This window comes from Gekko japonicus, unplaced genomic scaffold, assembly GCF_001447785.1.
Source record: "Gekko japonicus isolate JY-2015 unplaced genomic scaffold, Gekko_japonicus_V1.1 scaffold1241, whole genome shotgun sequence".
NCBI lineage: Eukaryota > Metazoa > Chordata > Lepidosauria > Squamata > Gekkonidae > Gekko > Gekko japonicus.
This window is the reverse complement of record NW_015170314.1, coordinates 385,639-402,981: the sequence shown is the minus strand read 5'-3', so window position 1 is coordinate 402,981 and position 17,343 is coordinate 385,639. Positions and strand designations below refer to the sequence as shown.

General features: G+C 53.6%; 1 protein-coding gene across 1 annotated transcript in view; it reads left to right on the top strand.

Annotated features, from left to right (window-relative positions):
• The window catches only part of DIXDC1 (DIX domain containing 1), a 49,173-nt gene extending 32,466 nt beyond the window's left edge, over positions 1-16,707 (top strand). Inside the window, exons 9-16 of the mRNA XM_015418015.1 lie at positions 246-338; positions 437-508; positions 2,070-2,156; positions 2,307-2,475; positions 8,205-8,264; positions 11,235-11,343; positions 11,531-11,639; positions 16,131-16,707. Coding sequence (XP_015273501.1) covers positions 246-338; positions 437-508; positions 2,070-2,156; positions 2,307-2,475; positions 8,205-8,264; positions 11,235-11,343; positions 11,531-11,639; positions 16,131-16,211 — 780 coding nt within the window. The 3' untranslated portion in view covers positions 16,212-16,707. The remainder of the gene's footprint in view (positions 1-245; positions 339-436; positions 509-2,069; positions 2,157-2,306; positions 2,476-8,204; positions 8,265-11,234; positions 11,344-11,530; positions 11,640-16,130) is intronic.
• The last annotated feature ends 636 nt before the right edge of the window (positions 16,708-17,343 follow it).

The following is a 17,343-nucleotide window of genomic DNA, read 5'->3' as shown; positions in this document are numbered from 1 at the left end:
GGCTGGGCTTGTTGCATGTGCCCGCCCCCTGGGTTCCTTACTGCCGGAGCTCCGCTCCTGTGCGCTCCTGCAGGAAATGACCCCTGTATAAAAGAAAGAGATTTGGAAATAAAGAATTAAGATGGGGGAGGGAAAACAAAGCAGCTCCAGCTCCGTGGGCTGTGCTGGCCGTGGTCCCCATCTTTGCCCCTGCCTGGAGCGAGCCCCCCCCCTTGCTGACGTCCCCCGTCCTTCCCGTGTTGCAGAAAGAGCTGGCCCAGAAGGATCGGCACTTGCACCAGCACCAGGCCAAGATGGACGAGATGCTGCGGCAGCTCTCCGAGGCCAGCTACCAACAGGTACGACACCCCCCCCCCTCCCCCCAAACTTCCAGACCTGCCCGCGACCTGGCCCTCTTGTCCCCCGCCACCCGTTGACCCGCTTCTTCCCTCTGCAGGCGGACTTGGAACGGGAGCTGGAGCACAAAGAAGCCCTGTTGGCTCAGTGCATGAAGAAGGATGCCGAGGAGGTGGGTGGGGCTTGAGCTGCTGGCTGAGGCTTGCAGAGGGTATGTTGGGGGGGAGGCAAAGTTCCATGACTTGTCTTGGGCCGGATGCTTCTTCAGCTGTTCCGGCAGCAGCTCCTGATGACACACAAGAGTCAGAACAGCAGCTGCCGGAGACTGGACTGCTGGGTCAAAAGAAGGACGTCCCTTTGAGTCATGCAAGTGACTCGTGGCCAGTGTTCCCTCTAAGCTGAGTTACTGTGAGCTAGCTTACAGTTTTTTAGCCTCCGGCTCACAGATTTTTGACTTAGCTCAGGAAGGATGGCTCCAGAGCAAACTCATTTATGCCGTAGCCAAATCGCTCGCTCACAACTTTAATGCCGGTAGCTCACAAAGTAGAATTTTTGCTCAGAAGACGCCACAGCTTAGAGGGAGCATTGCTGGTGGCAACCCCATCCAGAGAATGTTCGAGGCCATTCCTTGCCTCTGTGTAGCAACCCCAGTCTTCCATGGGTGGTCTCCCTTCCTGGGTGGTCTCCCTTCCGCTCCCTCTAAGCTGTGGAGTCTTGTGAGCAAAAATTCTACTTTGCGAGCTACTGGCATGAAAGATCATAGAATCATAGAATCATAGAATGTTAGAGTTGGGAGGGACCTTGCAGGTCATCTAGTCCAACCCCCTGCACTCTGCAGGAGCAGAGCCGAAAGATAGCCCTACGACATACCCGAAAGAGGGTCATCCAGCCTCCGCTTGGAAACGTCCAGCAAAGGAGCATCCACCCCCTCCCGAGGCAGTCTGTGTTCCACTGCTCAACCACCCTTACAGTTAAGACGTTTCTCCTGATATTTAGCCGGTAACGACTCCCTTGTAATTTCCACCCATTAGATCTAGTCTTGCAATCCGGAGCAAGAGAGAATAGATCTGCTCCATCTTCTACATGACAGCCCTTCAGATATTTGAAGACTGCAATCATGTCCCCTCTAAGCCTTCTCTTTCCAAGGCTAAACATACCCAAGTCTTGTGCCTGTCAAGTTGTGAGCGAGCGATTTGCCCGCTGCATAAATTAGTTTGCTCTGGAACTATCCCTTCCTCAGCTGAGATAAAAATGTGGCCAGAGGCTAAAAAGCTCTGAGCTAGCTCACAGTGATTCAGCTTAGAGGGAACCAGCATCTGACAGCAATGTGGATTCTGTGAACTTAGGCAGATCACAAGAAGCAAGGGCAGGAAGGGTTGCCTCCGTGCTTAGTCCTCGTGGCCCTTTCTTACACGCCCAGGGAAATGCTGATCTCCACTTTGGGGTCAGGAAGCCATTTTTCTCCAGGCCAGTTTGGCCAGGGATCCTGGAGGTTTTTGGTCATCTCCTGGGTGTGGAGCAGGAGTCACTGGAGAGTGTGTGTGTGGGTGGGGAGGTATTTGTGAATTTCCTGCCTTGTGCAGGGGGTTGGACTAGATGACCCTGGTGGTCCCTTCCGACTCTATGATTCTATGGAATTCTGCTGGGTCCGTCATGCTCCTGGTCTCCCTGTGGGGTCAGTCCCGGTCTGTCCTCTGAAGGTCTGGGGGGGTGTTTTTCATCTTGCCAAGCAGGTGATTGTCTACAGCAACCACACCTCTCAGAGCAACGGCTTCCTGCAGCCCTCAGGAAAAGGAGCCTCGTCCACCACTCACCGAGGGGTAAGTACCTCCCTCCTCCTCCTCTCCCTCCTCCCTTGGGGGTCCGTGGAGCACCCTCGCCTGGCAGAGATGTGGGAACTGGGGCCGCGGACAGATGGCCCGGGCTGCTGACTTCTGCTTTCTCTCGATTTCCGCCGCCCGCCCGGACAGACCAACGACCTGCAGCTGGTGCGCGAGGCCCTGCGGAGTTTGCGGAACAGCTTCAGCGGCCACGACCCCCAGCACCACACCATCGACAGCCTGGAGCAAGGCATCTCCAGCCTGATGGAGCGGCTGCACCGCCTGGAGGTGCAGAAGAGGCAGGAGAGACGGGTAAGAGGCCCTCCCGGGGCCTGGCTTGGTGGCTTATCCAGAGGCAGCGTCGCCGTATAAGCAGCACGCCTCCTCCGTGTTCGCAGGACGTTTCGATCGGGACCGCACGGGGTCACCTGTGCGTGGGAGGGGATTGTAGGCGATCCGGCCAGCAGGAGATAGCCTTCCGGTCCAGTTCCCTTGATCTGTCATCCCTTCTTGCTTGTCAAGTGCCGAGAGTCCACAGCAAATGATCCCAGGATCCCTCTCGCACGCAGATCACCTGGGGCGGCCCTGCTCATGCAGGTCTGCAGGTGCTTTCTTTTTCCTCTTCAGTACTGGAGCACCCAGCCAGAGGGCAAGTCCGTGCAGCTGTGCACACGGGGATGGTGCCCTGGCAATGCACTTCAGCATGTATGAACAGCATGCACAATACTGACTTTGTTGTGATCCCCTTCTAGAGTGCGAGCAGGCAGGAGACCAAGGCGTACAAACCGATGGAAATGCCTTATACCGCCAGAGGATCGGTCCCTCTCGGTCAGTACCAGGGGTCTTTTTGTAGAAAAAGCCCAGCAGGAACTCATTAGCATAATAGGCCACACTTACCAGCAGAAACTCATTAGCATATTAGGCCACACCCCTGACAGCACAACTCATTAGCATATTAAGCCACACCCATATGTTACCAGAAGTGTGGTCATCCAGCCACACCCACCATTTGCTCCTTATTCTGTTTACCTTGTTTGTTGTCAAAACCCAGGGCCTTTTTTTGTAGCAGGAACTCCTTTGCATGTTAGGCCACACACCACAGCCAATTCTAATGTGTTTCTGCTGTTGGGTGTGGCCTGTTATGCTAATGAGTTCCTGCTGGGCGTGGCCAACTCAGGAGCCAGCCGGAACTCCGTTCCTGTGCGTTCCTGCTCCAAAATAGCCCTGGTCAGTACTGAATTCACTGGTTGGTAACAAGCCTCCAAGATCTCAGGCAAAACAGGGACCTTCCCAATACTCACTGTCTGAACTCTAACTGAAGGGAGCAAAAGGCTGAACACAGATGGATCTGCCTTATCCAGAATCAGACGGTAGGTCCATCAAGGTCAGGACTGCCTACGCAGACTGGCAGCCGCTGAGGTCTTTCACATCACCTACCGCCTGGTCCTTTTAACTGGAGATTCCAGGGATTGAACCTGGGACCTTCTGCATGCTAAGCAGAAGCTGTTCCCCACAAACACATTCTACTTTAGGAAGAGTAGCCGTGTTAGTCTGTCTGTAGCAGCAGAAAAGGCCAAGAGTGCTGTAGCGCCTGAAAGACTAACAAAATTTGTGTCAGGGGAGGAGCTTTTGTGAGTTGCCGCTCACTTCTTCAGGGGACAAATTTAGTTAGTCTTTAAGGTGCTACTGGACTCTTGCTCTTTTCTATGGCTACATTCTACCGGAGAGTGCGGAGACTTGCCTGAAAGCAGAGATGCACTGGGCGGCAGCCCTTCCTGACTTAGCTCACCTCAGGATGCTTTTGGCTTGCTGGAGTCCAAAACAGCTCAGTGCAGAAGGGTTTAGGTCAGGGCTGTCGAACTAATTTGTTATAAGGGCCGGAACTGACATAAATGAGATCTCGTTGGGCCGAGCCATGTATGTCATAAAATGTAATGCCCGGTAGCGGAGACTGAAACTTTATAAAGGACACAAACACAAAGGGTTTTTTTAAACTTACAATAAAAACATGCATAAAACATTAGCTCTGTAAGCTGCAAACCTACTTTTGATTTCTTGACATTCACCACAGAAATCTCATGCTCAGAGTTCTGAGTCTAGGACCCAGGTTAAAACAGGGAATGGCTGAGTGATTAAGAGAGTCTGGCGAAGCAAGCGATGATGCAGCAGCAGCAGAACTGGAAGCAGGAGATGGCCAGTTCCACTACGGGCCTGATGGAAGCCCACCGGGGGCCTGATCCGGCCCCCGGACCGCATGTTTGACACCCCTGGTTTATGTGGTGCCTGTGTGATGATGGGGGGGGGGGGGAACCTGGGCACAGTCTATGGCCGCGCAGGTCACTGTGAGAGGCAGGAACAAAACTCCCAGTGCCATTGAGAGCCAGATTTCTTTCCAGAGTCAAGGAAAGGGGTGGGGAGGAGGCTGAGGGATTGAGGAAACCTGAGATCTCATTCCAGTTTAGGATGCAAAGACGGGGAGCTGAAGTACACCTGGGGGTCCTCTGGCAGAGCAGCCCTCGGAGCAGATTGTGAGCCAGGTGGGCTTGAGAAGGTGGGATTGGGAGGTGCCTCCCGCTCACGGCTCACGTTCTCCTTCTGGTTGGCCCACGTGTCTTTCAGCAGACGACTTGCGCCCTCCAGGTGGGAGAGTCCTCCCCTAGGAAGACGTCCTGTATCCTGAAGACAGAGTCAGGGTACAGGATGATCTTGACAGGCTGGAAAACTGGGCTAAAACAAATAAAATGAATTTCAGTGGGGATAAATGTAAAGTTCGTTATTTAGGGAGGAAAAGTCAAATGGATAATTATAGGATGGGGGAGACTTGTCTTGGCGGTAGTAGGTGCGAAAAGGATCTAGGGGTCTTAGACCATACACTGAACATGAGTCAGCAGTGTGATGCGTTGGCTAAAAAGGCAAATGTGATTTTGGGCTGTATTAACAGAAGTGTAGTGTCCAGATCATGTGAAGTGGTGGTATTGCTTGACCCTGCTCCGGTTAGACCTCGCCCTAGAGTATTGTGTTCAGTTTTGGGCACCACAATTTAAGAAGGATTTAGACAAGCTGGAACATGTCCAGAGGAGGGCAACGAAGTTGGCGAGGGGTCTGGAGACCAAGTCCTGTGAGGAAAGGCTGAAGGAGCTGGGTATGTTTAGCCTGGAGAGGAGACGACAGGTGATATGAGAACCCTCTTCAAGTCCTTGAAGGGCTGTCATAGAGAGGATGGTGTGGAGTTGTTTCCTGTTGCCCAAGGAGGTCGGACCAGAACCAATGGGTTGAAATTAAATCAGAAGAGTTTTCAGCTAAGAGAGCCAGTTTGGTGTAGTGGTTAAGTGTGTGGACTCTAATCTGGGAGAACCGGGTTTGAGTCCCCACTCCTCCACTTGCACCTGGCTGGATGACCTTGGGCAAGCCGTAGTTCTGATAAGAGCTGTCCTCGAAAAAGAACAGTTTCTGTCAGAGCTCTCTCAGCCCCACCTACCTCTCAGGGTGTCTGTTGTGGGGAGGGGAAGGGAAAGGAGTTTGTAAGCTGCTCTGAGACACTTTTCACTAGTGAAGGGCAGGGTATAAATCCAATCTCTTCTTCTTCTTCTTCTTAACATTAGGAAGAACTTCCTGACAGTCGGAACAGTTTCTCAGTGGAACAGGCTTCCTCGGGAGGTGGCGGGCTCTCCTTCTTTGGAGGTTTTCAAACACAGGCTAGATGGCCATCTGACAGCACTGCTGATTGTGTGAACTGAGGCAGACCGTGAGAGGGAGGGCAGGAAGGGTTGCCTCAGTGCTTAGTCCTTGTGGCCCTTTCTTACACACCCAGGGAAACGCTGATCGCCACTTTGGGGTCAGGAAGCAATTTTTCTCCAGGCCATTTTGCTCGGGGATCCTGGAGGGTTTTTTATCATCTTCTGGGCGTGGAACAGCGCTCACTGGGGGTGTGGAGGGGGAAGTATTTGTGAATTTCCTGCATTGTGCAGGGGGTTGGACTAGATGACCCTGGAGATCCCTTCCCACTCTTTGATTCTATGAAGTGGCACAGGTGAGCATCTTGAAATCTGGAGGCTAAAGAAGCCGCTGTAGACCACTGTTGCCGCAGGGCTTTGGAAACAATCCTCGTGCAGCCCGTTCTGGTCCTCCTCGGGAGTTTCTTTGCTAACCTCACAGGGCACGTGGTCCCTTTGCCTCTGACCGGCGCATCCTTTAATCAGCGCAACCCATCTGTTGTTTTGCTTTCCGCTGACCTTTCCGCCGCCTCTCCTGCCTCTGTGCCACTGCTGTGCGGCAGGGAAACCAGACGCGCCGCTTGTGTCCTGCGTCCTCCGCTTTGCTTGTTCTGCCTGGCTCTGCAGTGTGGGAAGGGGGACGGCAGAGAGCTGGCTGTCAAAGCAGCTGTTCGTTTATATGTTTTTAATTGAATCATTTTATCATTTTAGATGTATTTTTAATCGCTCAAATGTTCTGATGTCTTTTATGTTCACCGCCTTATGGAAAGGTGGCATAAAAATGGTTTTAATGATAATCCAGGGCTCTTTTTGTAGAAAAAGCCCAGCAGGAACTCATTAGCACATTAGGCCCCACCCCCATGTTACCAGAAGTGTGGTCATCCAGCCACACCCACCTTTCGCTTCTTATTCTGTTTACCTTGTTTGTGGTCAAAACCCAGGGCCTTTTTTTGTAGCAGGAACTCCTTTGCATGTTAGGCCACACACCCCTAATGTAGCCAATCCGAATGAGTTTCTGCTGTTGGGTGTGGCCTATTATGCTAATGAGCTCCTGCTGGGCGCGGCCAACTCAGGAGCCAGCCGGAACTCCGTTCCTGTGCGTTTCTGCCCAAAAGGAGCCCTGAATGACGATGAGAATAACAACCCGCCTGTCAATTACCAGAGCAAGGGCCTTTTCGGTGGCTTCCCCGCTCTCTCTGGAACCAGCTCCCCGAGGAAGGGTGTGCCCCGTGAGACCTCCCAGCATTCCTTAGGGCAGGCAAGGCTGCTGTGTTCTGCGCAGCCTTTCGTTAGCATTACGAACCAGGGAGCTGGCCAGTTGTTTTTACCCTTCAGATTGGCTTGTTAAGTTGATGTTTTAATTGGTTTTATTGTTTGGCGTAGTGGTTGAGTGCGTGGACTCTAATCTGGGAGAACCGGGTTTGATTCCCCACTCTTCACTTGCAGCTGCTGGATGACCTTGGGCAAGCCGTAGTTCTGATAAGAGCTGTCCTTGAAAAAGAGCCGTTCCTGTCAGAGCTCTCTCAGCCCCACCTACCTCACAGGGTGTCTGTTGTGGGGAGGGGAAGGGAGAGGAGTTGGTAAGCCGCTCTGAGACTGAGTGAAGGGCGGGGTATAAATCCAATCTCTCCTCCTCCTCCTTCTTCTGTTGATGTTTTAATTGGTTTTATTGTTTTATACTTACTGTATTTATTTGTACTTCGAATGTTCTAAGCTGCCCTGAGACCCTGCGGGGGGGAGGATGTGGGTTATAAATGAGATAAATAAGTAGGGGGCTTCGACCCTGGAATCCGAGCTTTGTAGCAGGCCTGCCCACTGAGTCACGAAAAAATAACTTTCTAGGTCTCTTCCAGTGTTCCCTCTAAGCTGAGCAAGTGTGAGCTAGCTCACAGTTTTCTAGCCTCCGGCTCGCAGATTTTTGTCTTCGCTCAGGAAGCAAACTAATTGATGCAGCAGCCAAATCTTAGCCAACTAATTGATGCCAACTAATTAGCCAACTAATTGATGCCAACTAATTAGCCAACTAATTGATGCAGCCGCTCACCACTTTCATGCCACTAGCTCACAAAGGAGAATTTTCGCTCACAGGACTCCACGGCTTAGAGGGAACCCTGGTCTCTTCCAAGCACACAGAGAAGACAGTCCATTTTGTGCATCTCTGGGGAGGGGGGGGGGTTTGATGCCAGACAGGGCTCAGTCCCAGGGCCGGTCGTGGGGTACCAGACCTTAACCCCGGCATCTTGATTGTTCTTTCATAGCCTTGAGTGCCTGTAAGACTGTGCGGGATTCCTTTCCTTCACTCTTCTGGTTTCCTTCCTCCCCACCCAGGGTCGAGGGAAGTCACCTGCCGGCCACCTGACCAACGACTGCAGAGACTCCTGGCCCTCCAACTCCAGTGAGTGCGATTCCAGAGCTGCCCTGGTCCAAACCCACCGGGCAATGCTTTGCTTCAGAGGCTGCTGCCTACAGTTCCTCTCGAGGGACGGGGGACGGGGGGAAGGCCAGTTTGGTGTAGTGTGGTTAAGAGCAGCGGACTCTAATCTGGAGAACCGGGTTTGATTCCCCACTTCGCCTCCACTTGCAGCTGCTGGTGTGACCTTGGGTCAGTCACAAGTCCTCCCAGAGCTGTTCTCTCAAGAGCAGTCCTCAAAAGAGTTCTCTCAGCCTCACCTACCTCACAGGGTGTCTGTTGTGGGGAGAAGAAGGGAAGGAGAGTGTAAGCCGCTCTGAGACTCCTGAGTGAAGGGCGAGGTATAAATCCACTCTTCTTCTCATTCCTATCGCCTCTTCTAGCCGTCTCCCTAGTCTTGGCCTGTTGCTGTCAAAGACCCTGCTTGCCTGTGGGCATCTACCTGGGTTCAGTTGTCAGGGGACTGCTGCAGCCTGCGGGCAGGAAGGAGGAATAACAAATATTTGGAGTTCAAGCAGGAAATGCCACATTGCAATATTCAAGTGGATTTATGACAAGCCAGTTCTGCCATCTAGTGGCGGTGGCTGATAGCGCCGCCTCTTTTTGTCGTGTCCTCCTGTTGCTTGGTAAATGGGATGTCCAGACATTCAAGTTTTTCATTGGGACCGTCCACAGTGACGGTTAGTACTTGGGTGGGAGACCACCAAGGAAGTCCAGGGTTGCAAGGCAGAGGGGGGCAACGGCAAACCGCCTCTGAACGTCTCTTGCCCTGACAACTCCACAAGCCAGCTGTGACTTGACAGGGGAAGAACCCACGCGAAGGTTGTTTTGCACGGCTGAAATATTACTGTTCCACACTAAGCTGGAAGAAGGCTTGAAACTGGGGGCTCCACACAGACTTTACTGCAGCACGATGTGACTTCCCATAAGAACCGAGCAAGGCCTGTCATATGTTCACTTGGACGTAAGCCTATTCCCTGAAGGTTCTGCTACTCTCAGCAGTTTTCCCGTTGCCCATTTGTTTTACCGTTATCTTCGTCGCCAACCATAGCATTCATTAAACGAGTGTTAATGATCAACTCTTTGTTTGGGGAATTGGCAGTGGTGGGAGGGGCTGCCGAATAGCCGCCAACTTATGGCAAACCGGTGGGGTTTCCAAGGCGAGAGACGGACAGAGGTGGTTGGCCACTGCCTGCAACAGACTGCTGCTTCCAGAGAGTTGAGAGTTTGCCGTTAACCCCGGGCTCTGTCACGGGTGAGGTGCTCCAGGCATTGCGTGGGACAGTTCCTTGGTGTTATGCTACAGAACATCTCATAGTCCAGGGGTGGCCAAACTGTCTTAACACAAGAGCCACACAGAATAAACGTGAGATGTTTGAGAGCCGCAATACATGGACAGATATTAAAAAGGTAAAGGTCTCCCTTGCTTGAAAGCCAGTCGAGTCCGACTCTAGGGTTGTGGTGCTCATCTCCGTTTCAAAGCCGAAGAGCCAGCGCTGTCCGAAGACGTTTCCGTGGTCATGTGGCCGGCATGACTAAACCCCAAGGCGCACGGAACGCTGTTACCTTCCCACCGAAGTGGTACCTATTTATCTACCGTACTTGCAATTCCTTGCTTTCGAACTGCTAGGTTGGCAGGAGCTGGAACTAGAGATGGGAGCTCATTCTGTCATGCGGCACAGTCAGGTCTCGAACTGCTGAACTACCGACCTTCCACAGCCTGCAGTTCAGCGCCTTAACCACTTGAGCCACCGCAGCTCCATTAAACACACATATTACACACATGTTTTTATTGGGAAATATGCAAATTTGCTTTTTATTAACATTAAATTAGACGGTGTGAAAGAGCCACCTGTGGCTCCCGACCTGCAGTTTGGCCACCGCTGCCATAGTCCTGTCACCAGTTGCACTGTTGCTTCTCTATGCATGCAGGCTTCCAGGGATGCCCTCTCTCATATATTTTTTTCAAGCCTCTCCTGTGAGGAACATACAAAGTTGCCTTGTTCCAGAGATCCCCAACACGGTGCCCGTGGGCACCAAGTCACCCATCAGTACCCCTCCTCGTGCCCACCACCCTGTGTTTTTAGAAAGTCGGTGGGGCTTTTGCCCAGCAGGGCTTCTGATTGGCCACTGGAGATCTTACTGGCTGTGCAGATTAAAAAGCATCCAGTTAAACTAGAGTTTATGTCTGAAATGTTAAAAAGTTAGAGTTACGCATAACCTCACTCCTTGACATTTTGTGGTTGGCTCCACCTCCTGCGGCAGCCATTTTGTGGTTGGCTCCACCTCCTGCGGCAGCCATTTTGTGGTTGGCTCCACCACCTGCGACAGCCATTTTGTGGTTGGCTCCACCTCCTGCGGCAGCCATTTTGTGGTTGGCTCCACCTCCTGCGGCAGCCATTTTGTGGTTGGCTCCACCTCCTGTGGCAGCCATTTTGTGGTTGGCTCCACCTCCTGTGGCAGCCATTTGTGGTTGGCTCCACCTCCTGCGGCAGCCATTTTGTGGTTGGCACCACCTCCTGCGGCAGCCATTTTGTGGTTGGCTCCACCTCCTGCAGCAGCCATTTTGTGGTTGGCGCCACCTCCTGCTGCAGCCATTTTGTGGTTGGCTCCACCTCCTGTGTCAGCCATTTTGTGGTTGCATCTTCCACCTGGTGTCAGAATCCTAAAGATGTGCACAGGCTTAGAAAGGTTGGGAGCCCTGCTTAAAACCAAATCAGACCGTGAGGCCATTTGTTCAGTATCCCATCACTCTTTCTGGCAACAGCCTTCCAGGGTCCTTGGCACAGCTATTTTCTTGTGTTTCCCAGCTGTGCCACCCAAGATCCTTAGAAAAAAAACATAACAGGGATTGAATTTGGGATTTCCTGCCTGCAAGGCCTGTGTTCCCAACTGTGCTTCCCCGTGCAGCAGGAAGCCGACTTCTCACGGCCACCCGGCTCCCTCTCTTTGCAGAACTGCCTCATTCTCACAGCACCCCAGCGATGGGCGGCAGCGCCTGCACCAAAGTGCTCTACTTCACGGATCGCTCCCTCACGCCTTTCATGGTCAACATTCCAAAGAGGTGAGGCCCGCAGCCCTACCTTCTGTCCCTGCAGGGAGAACCGGGTAAGATTTCCACCGGTCCCGGGGGATTCTCTCTCCCTCGGCAGGCCGCGCGCAAACCGCACCCGGGAGGCCAGGGCCCACGTCTGCGCCACAAGGTCTCCGTGGGGCCGACTGACCTCCTTTCTCTGCTCTCGCATGGACAGGTTAGGTGAGGTGACCCTGAGGGACTTCAAAGCGGCCATCGATCGGGAAGGGACGCACCGGTACCATTTCAAGGCCCTGGATCCCGAATTTGGCACCGTCAAAGAGGAGGTAGGAGCGGCCGCCGATGGGGACTCCCTTCGAGCTTTGTGCTGCACGGAGAGCCCTTGTACACGAAGCAGCACCTGCTTGTATGCGTGCGAGGTGGTGTCAAGTTGCACCGGACTTACAGAAAGACTATAGGTTTTTCACTGCAAGTGGCACGCAGAGGTGGTCTGCCATGGCCTGCTTCTGTGTATCAACCCTGGGCTTCCCTGGGGGTCTCCCACCCAAGCAGGGGTCATTTCCTGCAGGAGCGCACAGGAGCGGAGCTCCGGCAGTAAAGAGCCCAGGGGGCGGGCACATGCAACAAGCCCCACCCCCTGCTCCCAGCAGCCCCAGGCCATGAGGAACAGCAGCCAGGTAAGTTGCAGAGCTCGAGAGTAAACTACTTTATTATGCAGTAGCCAAATCACTCGCTCACAACTTTAATGCCAGTAGCTCACAAAGTAGAATTTTTGCTCACAAGACTCCACAGCTTAGAGGGAGCGTTGGTCCTGTCCTAAGTTGAAGCCTGGATTCACCAGGGCTAGAATCTCGTAGCGCAGGGGCCCTCCTCCCTTCCTTCTCTTTTTTCCCTCCCTCCTTCCTTCCTTCCTTCCTGCAGAGATTTGTGCGTCCCCCCCTCCCAATAGCTAGCAATCCAAAACAGTCCAGTGGCACCTTTAAGACCAAGTTATATTCAGGTATAAGCTCTCCCTCCTCTGCAAGGAGGACAGATCTCCACGTCCCCCCCCCCCCAATAGCTAGCAATCCAAAACAGTCCAGTGGAGCCTGAGCGGTGGGTGTTGCCTTCTGACACACTTCCGGTGATGTCAGGGGGTGTGGTATATGCAAATAACGTATGCTAAAGAGTCATGCTAATGAGCTCCTGCGCCTCTTTTTCTACGAAATGACCCCTGCACCCAAGTCCTCACCAGAACTGACCCAGCTTGGCTTCTGAGATCTGATGTGATCAGGCCATCCAGGTCAAGGCAAGAGATATTCAGAGGTGGTTCGCGGTGGGCCGCCTCTGCCTCTGGGACTTCTCCGGCGGTCTCCTGCGCAAGTCCTGACAAGGGCTGACCCCGGTTCGCTTCTGAGATCTGAGAAGATCGGGCCAGCCCGGGCCATCCAGTCGAGAGCCAGTGCAGTGTAGTGGCCAGGCGTGTCAGACGAGGAGCTGGGAGACCCGCGTTCGAATCCCCACTCGTACCGTGGCAGCTTGCTGAGTCTGTCAGCCGAACCTACTTCGCAGGGTTGTTGTGAGGATAAGATGAAGGAGAGGAGAATGAGGTCGGTCGCTTTGGGTCCCCATTAGGGAGAAAGGTGGGGTGTGAATGGATAGAATAAATAAATCTGCTTGTAGATGGAGACAAAAGGACAGCAGACCGGGGTGTGTGTGTGTCCCTTTAAGTGCTCCCTCTAAGCCGTGGAGTCTCGTGAGCAAAAATTCCACTTTGTTAGGTGTTGGCATGAAAGTTGGGCACGAGCGATTTGGCTGCTGCATAAATTAGTTTGAACGGGAACCGTCCTTCCTGAGTGGAGACAAAAATGTGTGAGCCAGAGGCTAAAAAACTGAGCTGGCTCACACTAACTCAGCTTAGAGGGGACACCGGTCCTTGTCTCTTCTCCACGAGCTCCTGCCTGGCTGGCATCATGACCAAAAGGGGGGTGGACCCCCTCCCGTTCTAAAGCACAGTTAGGGAATGTGCATGAGATAGGCCCCGGTCACACGGGCCGGATATCGCGGGGGGGAGGCGTGGCTAATTGCCCCGGCGCAGTTTGATACGCGATTACGCGATCAGACGCGCCGTCGGCACACCACGGGTCCTTCCCTCGGCGCCGGCGTAAACGAGGGTGGTGATCACACGATGATCCTGCAGCGCAGCAAAGAAACGGCAATGGCTAGGCGCCGCTGCCGTGACCAACGGGGTCATTTTTTTAAAAGCCGAAACGGCACTTTCGCTTTCCTTTTTGTGCGGATGCGCCGTTGGGTGCTTGTGCACATCTTGTGGAGACTTGGGGGGGGGGGAAACCTGTTTGCGACGGGACATGGGCGGGCGCCGGATGCCACCACCGGAAACGCGATCAGACGCCCGCCCTTGCCCCGCGGTTTCCGGAAACTAGTACCTTAGAGGTACTAGTTTTTTATGTTGCATCTTCGGCGGGAAGCCTCGGGTTCGCCACGGGAGCTCTACGCTTCCCAGATGTTGCTGTGTGATCGCGCCCGGAAAATCCGCCTATCTTCCGTCTCTGTAGCGTGGCTAATGTGACCACAGCCATAACCTGACTGTCCTCTCACGCCCCCCTCCCCTCCTTTGAGGGCGCCAGGCAGAGGGGGAAGTCCCCAGACAAATCAGCTGCTGTGGGTGTCCAATCAGTGGGGCACCAGAGCCGTGGGAGCCTTTCCTACTTGATTTGGCTCCAGGGGGACAGGGTTTTGCTGCACCCAGCTCAGGTGATGCAGAGCAGTTAAATATTGAGCTCATGGAATTCAGGCTGTCCTCTGCAGGGCTGTGGCCCGTGTGCCTGGGTGGCTCATCACAACTTGCGGGTGATCCCCGGCCCTAGGGAGGTCCGGCTGTCCTCGACTAGGGTCAGGGCCTTTTCGGTCCCGGCCCCAACCTGGTGGAACTACCGCTCTGTCAAGCAACATATCAGGAGAAACTTCCTAACTGTCAGATTAGTTGAGCAGTGGAACGGACTGTCTCGGGAGGTGGCGGATGCTCCTTCGCCGGACTTTTTACAGCGGAGGCTGGACGGCCATCTTTCGGATATGTTGTAGGGCTGTCTTTCGGCTATGCTCCTGCAGAGTGCAGGGGGTTGGACTAGATGACCTGCAAGGTCCCTTCCAACTCTAACATTCTATGATTCTATAATGGGTGGAAATGACAAGGGAGTCGTTACTGGCTAAATATCAGGAGGAACTTCCTGACTGTAAGAGTGGTTGAGCAGTGGAACAGTCTGCCTCAGGAAGTGGTGGAGGAGGCTCCTCCGCTGGACTTTTTACAGCGGAGGCTGGATGACCATCTTTTGGGTATGTTGTAGGGCTGTCTTTCAGCTATGCTCCTGCAGAGTGCAGGGGGTCAGACTAGATGACCTGCAAGGTCCCTTCCAACTCGAACATTCTGTGATTCTATGAACATCAGGGCCCTGCGGGATCGGATGCAATCCCGCAGGGCCTGTAAGACAGAGATGTTCCGCCAGGCTTTTGGTTGAGGACGGCCACGGTGAAGACCAGCACCCTCTTTTTTTTTTTCTTCCTACGACCCCCACATGCCCTTCCCCGCCCTGCTGCACAGACGGCCCTGTAGCTGGCAAAAGGGGTTTACATCGCCATCTGGACTGGTTAATTTATTGGTTTATTATGATAATTTTATGCTGATTGTTAACTGTAATTGTTTTAAGGTGGTAAAATCACCCAGAGCCTGCTTGCAAGGTTGGGCAATTCGTAAGTTTGATAAAACAAAATAAAACAAACAAATTTCACTGCTGAATTTGGAGAGGCCGCACTGCAGGAAAAATTGCAGAACCCAGGAGATCCCACAGAACGTCAAGCCAGAGGCACACATCAGAGCGTGGTGCGTGTGGCGCAGTGAACAGAGAACCGGCTGGCCTCTTGCGAAACCTGCTGGGCTCCAGTTCCAGGCTGTGTTGCAGGGGCCCCCAACAGTGTTCCCTCTAAGCTGAGTCAGTGTGAGCTGGCTCTCAGTTTTTTAGCCTCCGGCTCATGCATTTCTGTCTTCGCTCAGGAAGGATGGCTTCTCCGGAGCAAACTAGTTTATGCAGCAGCCAAATCGCTCGCTCCCAACTTTGATGCCAGTGGCTCACAAAGTGGAATTTGTGCTCACCAGACTCCACAGCTTAGCGGGAGCATCGGTCCCCAACCTTTACGGGCTTGTGAGTACCTTTGGAACTCTAGCGCACCACGGTGGGCGCAGCCACGAAAGGGCTACCACAAAGCAGCAGCCGCAAGAGGCGGAGCCAGCCACAAAACGGCTGAAACAGCTGACCTTCAGTTACACAGTGGAAGCCCTGGTGCCGCGGTGGCAGCTGCCGCCAAAGCAGCCTTTTTAGAAATCTGCACAGCCAATCAAATCTCCGGTGGCCAATCAGAAGCCTTGCTAGACAAAAAAAAAAAACCCATTTGACCCCTCCCACTTTCTAAAAATACTCAATGTTCCCTCTAAGCCGTGGAATCTTGTGAGCAGAGATTCTACTTTGTGAGCTACTGGCATGAAAGTTGTGAGCGAGCGACTTGACTACTGTATGAATTAGTTTGCCCTGGAGCCCTCCTTCCTGAGCCAGGACAAAAATGTGTGCGCCGGAGGCTAAAAAACTGTGAGCTAGCTCACACTAACTCAGCTTAGAGGGAACACTGCTTGGAAGGTGCCCGGAAACGTGCTGGTGGGCACCCCGTTGGGGACCCCTGCTTGTGCCATTCCCTGCTTGTGCCATTCCTGATGCCCAGCAGACCCCCCAGGCACCCCTGACAAGGTTCTTTCTCTGCCTTCCCTGTAGGTTTTCCATGACGATGACATCATCCCCGGGTGGGAAGGGAAGATCGTCGCCTGGGTGGAAGAGGACCACGGGGAGAACTGATCAGGTCCCCGCGACACCTCTGACCACGAAGCTCTGCCTCTGGCTGTGGCCCTTGCCAGGTACTGACCAAAAAAGGACACGCACTGGGATGCATCCGATTCAAACTGCCAAAAGAAAGAGATGGACCTCTCTGCAAAATGACGGGTATAACTTTCCTCCACGTGCAAGGACACCGGGCACTCGAGTCCCACGGCCAAACGTCGTAAAGTTCGAAAATCCGACGCTGTCGGGGACGAGCGAGCTCACCTCTGTATTCCGTCTGCGTTGGCCTTAATGTTGTGTTCCTCCCTGCTTCTTGTTCCTGCCCGCCGTCAGTAATCCAGATTACTTTCATCGGTGGCATACAGTATTACAAGCAACCTTGCCCTTACAGATGAAACCGCACCCGTCTGAGCTGGGCAGAGCTGTTGCAGCCGCATTCTCCGCTTCAGGAGCGCTCGCCCACCAAGCATTCCTCTTCTGACACCAGAAACCCAACAGAACCTTCACTGGACAGCAACAAGCTGGCTGGGGGGCGCGCTGGGTTGGCCAGATCTTATGCTCTTGCTGTCTTGCGTTTGCTGTCTTGGAAGACTTGAGGAACTGAAATCTTGCTTGTTTCACGGTGTGCGTGAGGACTCAACCCACGTGTGTCATCTTCTCGCTTTCCTTTTGGCAAAGGCAGGTTTTTAGCTTCTGAAACGTGCCAGAATACTTCTCCAGGGATCAAGCGGGAAAAGAGTCCCGTTCATGCATCTCTATGGATGCTCTTGGACGAACTGCAAAGAGAGAGAGAGAGAGACCGAAACAGTAAGAGGACGGCAGGGTGGCCCTGGGCGGGGGTGGCTTCTCTGATTCCCAGAGCTCAGGTTCCACCTCTGGCCGATCCCTTTCCTAGCCAGCTTGCGCCGAGACCCACACGGGACTGGGGCTGAACCCGACACTAGGGGCTTCAAGCCTTGTGTGGCTCTCAGCACTGGGTTCCTGGTGCAAGAGGGGGTCACTGTGCAAAACCGTCCTCCGGGGAGCAGGAGCGAGGCGACGCAGCAGACTCTGGATCGAAACCATCGCCTCTGATTCATATTGCCTCGAGCAGAGTGCGCTCGGGAGCGTCGGCGGAGGCACGCAGACTCCTCTTGTGGCCAGCGCATCC